This window comes from Trifolium pratense, linkage group LG4 (genome assembly GCF_020283565.1).
Source record: "Trifolium pratense cultivar HEN17-A07 linkage group LG4, ARS_RC_1.1, whole genome shotgun sequence".
Classification (NCBI taxonomy): domain Eukaryota; kingdom Viridiplantae; phylum Streptophyta; class Magnoliopsida; order Fabales; family Fabaceae; genus Trifolium; species Trifolium pratense.
The window spans coordinates 9,979,103-9,980,960 of NC_060062.1; the positions used below are offsets into that span (position 1 = coordinate 9,979,103).

Genomic DNA, 1,858 nt, shown 5'->3' on the forward strand with positions numbered 1-1,858 from the left:
ACAGTCAAGATTTCTGAGAAGGAGAGAGATGGAGACAGATCTAGAAGGAGAGAATCCGGATCCGTAAAAATGGGAGAGATTAGAGAAGGACTTAACTTAGAGAAGGACTTATGGGTAAAAAAGAAGAAGGAAGAAAACACATCAAGGACAGAAGAATTGATAAACGGGTCCCATAGTCATTATCATCAAAATCTAACATGATACATAAGCATTAAATTAAAAACGTATGATAGTGAGACAAGTGGCTGATAATTGTAGACCATTGTACCATTCCTCATTAAATACAACCCACAACTACTACCTAATCATGACACTACCTACATTGCACACTCTACTTATCTTCCATCCTTCTCTTATTTGCTATATAAACCCTCCTACCCTCTAACACATTCCACACAAAACAATCAAACCAAGAACCAAAATCCAAACCAAACACATTTTCTTCTAAGAAAACAATGGCAAACATGAAAGTAGCATGTGTTGTTTTATTGATGTGCATGGTTTTTGCACCTATTTCAGAAGCTGCAATAACATGTGGAACTGTAACTAGTAAGGTTGCTCCATGCATTGGTTACCTTAGAGGTGGGCCTGGTCCATCTGCAGCATGTTGTAATGGAGTCAAGGGTCTCAACAGCGCTGCCAAAACCACACCAGATCGTCAGGCTGCTTGCAACTGCTTGAAAAGTGCCGCCGGTGCTATTTCCGGTTTGAAAAACGACCTTGCTGCTGGTCTCCCCAGCAAATGTGGTGTTAACATTCCTTACAAAATTAGTACCTCAACCAACTGTGCTACGTATGTCTTATAACTTTCACTCTAACACTTTTTTTAATTAGTCGCACCAGAATTGTGTGCAGTCACAACCTTTTTTATTGTTGTCTGTTTATTTAGACTGTTCGATAAAGATATGATGGTTTAGATTTTAAATTTAGATTTTAGAGTAAATAAAGAATATTAAATTTTAAAATCTGAATTGTTTAATTAAGATTTGACGGTCCAAATTAACGGATTGCATGAAAGTCTGACCGCACTAATTCTAAATTCAATTATACTGCTTTTTTATTGGTTTATTTTTGAAGTTGGGAGAAAATAGGAAATTAATTACTGACAAATTTTTTATTGGTTATATTTACAGCATCAGGGCTTGAAGAAAGTGTTGCAGCTCCAAAGTTATGGAAACTTCTCACTAGTATATGAGAGTGCCATTTAATGCTATTTTAAGAATAAAATAATGAGAGTGATGGTGTTTCATCTTATATGTGGCCCTATCTTCTTGTACTTGACTCTATTGGAAAGTCTCTTACTGTGCCCTTTTATGAATTATTAATGAAATACTTTTATTGGGTATTTGTCAAGCTATAGATTTCTTTTATTTAATTTCAGTTTTCTATTTTCTTATTCATCATGTTATCAGCTGAAAAACTAATGGTGTTTTGTTTTATTTTTCTCATAAATAAACCAAAAGAAAAAAAATAGTAAAAAAAAGTAAGACAACAAATCTATGTTCAACTACAAATAGATAAGATAATACTCCATTGGACAATATATATATATATTAAAAAAAACTAAAACTCTCTAAGAAAACAAGTTTTAGATCTATCGGATGATAAGACAAATAAACGTAATACAATAAATATCAGTTCAATTTCAATCGACGAAAAGACAAATAGATAATATTGGACAATATAAAAAAAAAAAAACTAGAACTCTCTAAGAAAACAAACAAGTTTTAGATCTATCGAATGATAAGACAAATGAAATAAAATCTGAAATAGAGTTCAGAATTTAACTAATTTATTTTACTCGGTTAAAACTGTTAAATATTTTGTGAAAACCATTTTTGTTTGATTAAAGTGACGA

The 1,858-nt window shown here is 32.2% G+C and overlaps 1 protein-coding gene across 1 annotated transcript; it reads left to right on the top strand.

Moving 5' to 3' along the window:
* Positions 1–369: 369 nt before the first annotated feature.
* Positions 370–1,353, top strand: LOC123924525 (non-specific lipid-transfer protein-like). Its single transcript, XM_045977453.1, has 2 exons — positions 370–793; positions 1,134–1,353. The coding sequence occupies exons 1-2, from the start codon at positions 456–458 to the stop codon at positions 1,144–1,146; spliced, it is 351 nt and encodes a 116-aa protein (XP_045833409.1). The 5' UTR covers positions 370–455; the 3' UTR covers positions 1,147–1,353.
* Positions 1,354–1,858: the final 505 nt, after the last annotated feature.

What these genes read in the sequence shown, in the direction of transcription:
- LOC123924525 (XM_045977453.1), top strand. Translation starts at nt 456, where the DNA reads ATGGCAAACATGAAAGTAGCATGTGTTGTTTTATTGATGTGCATGGTT.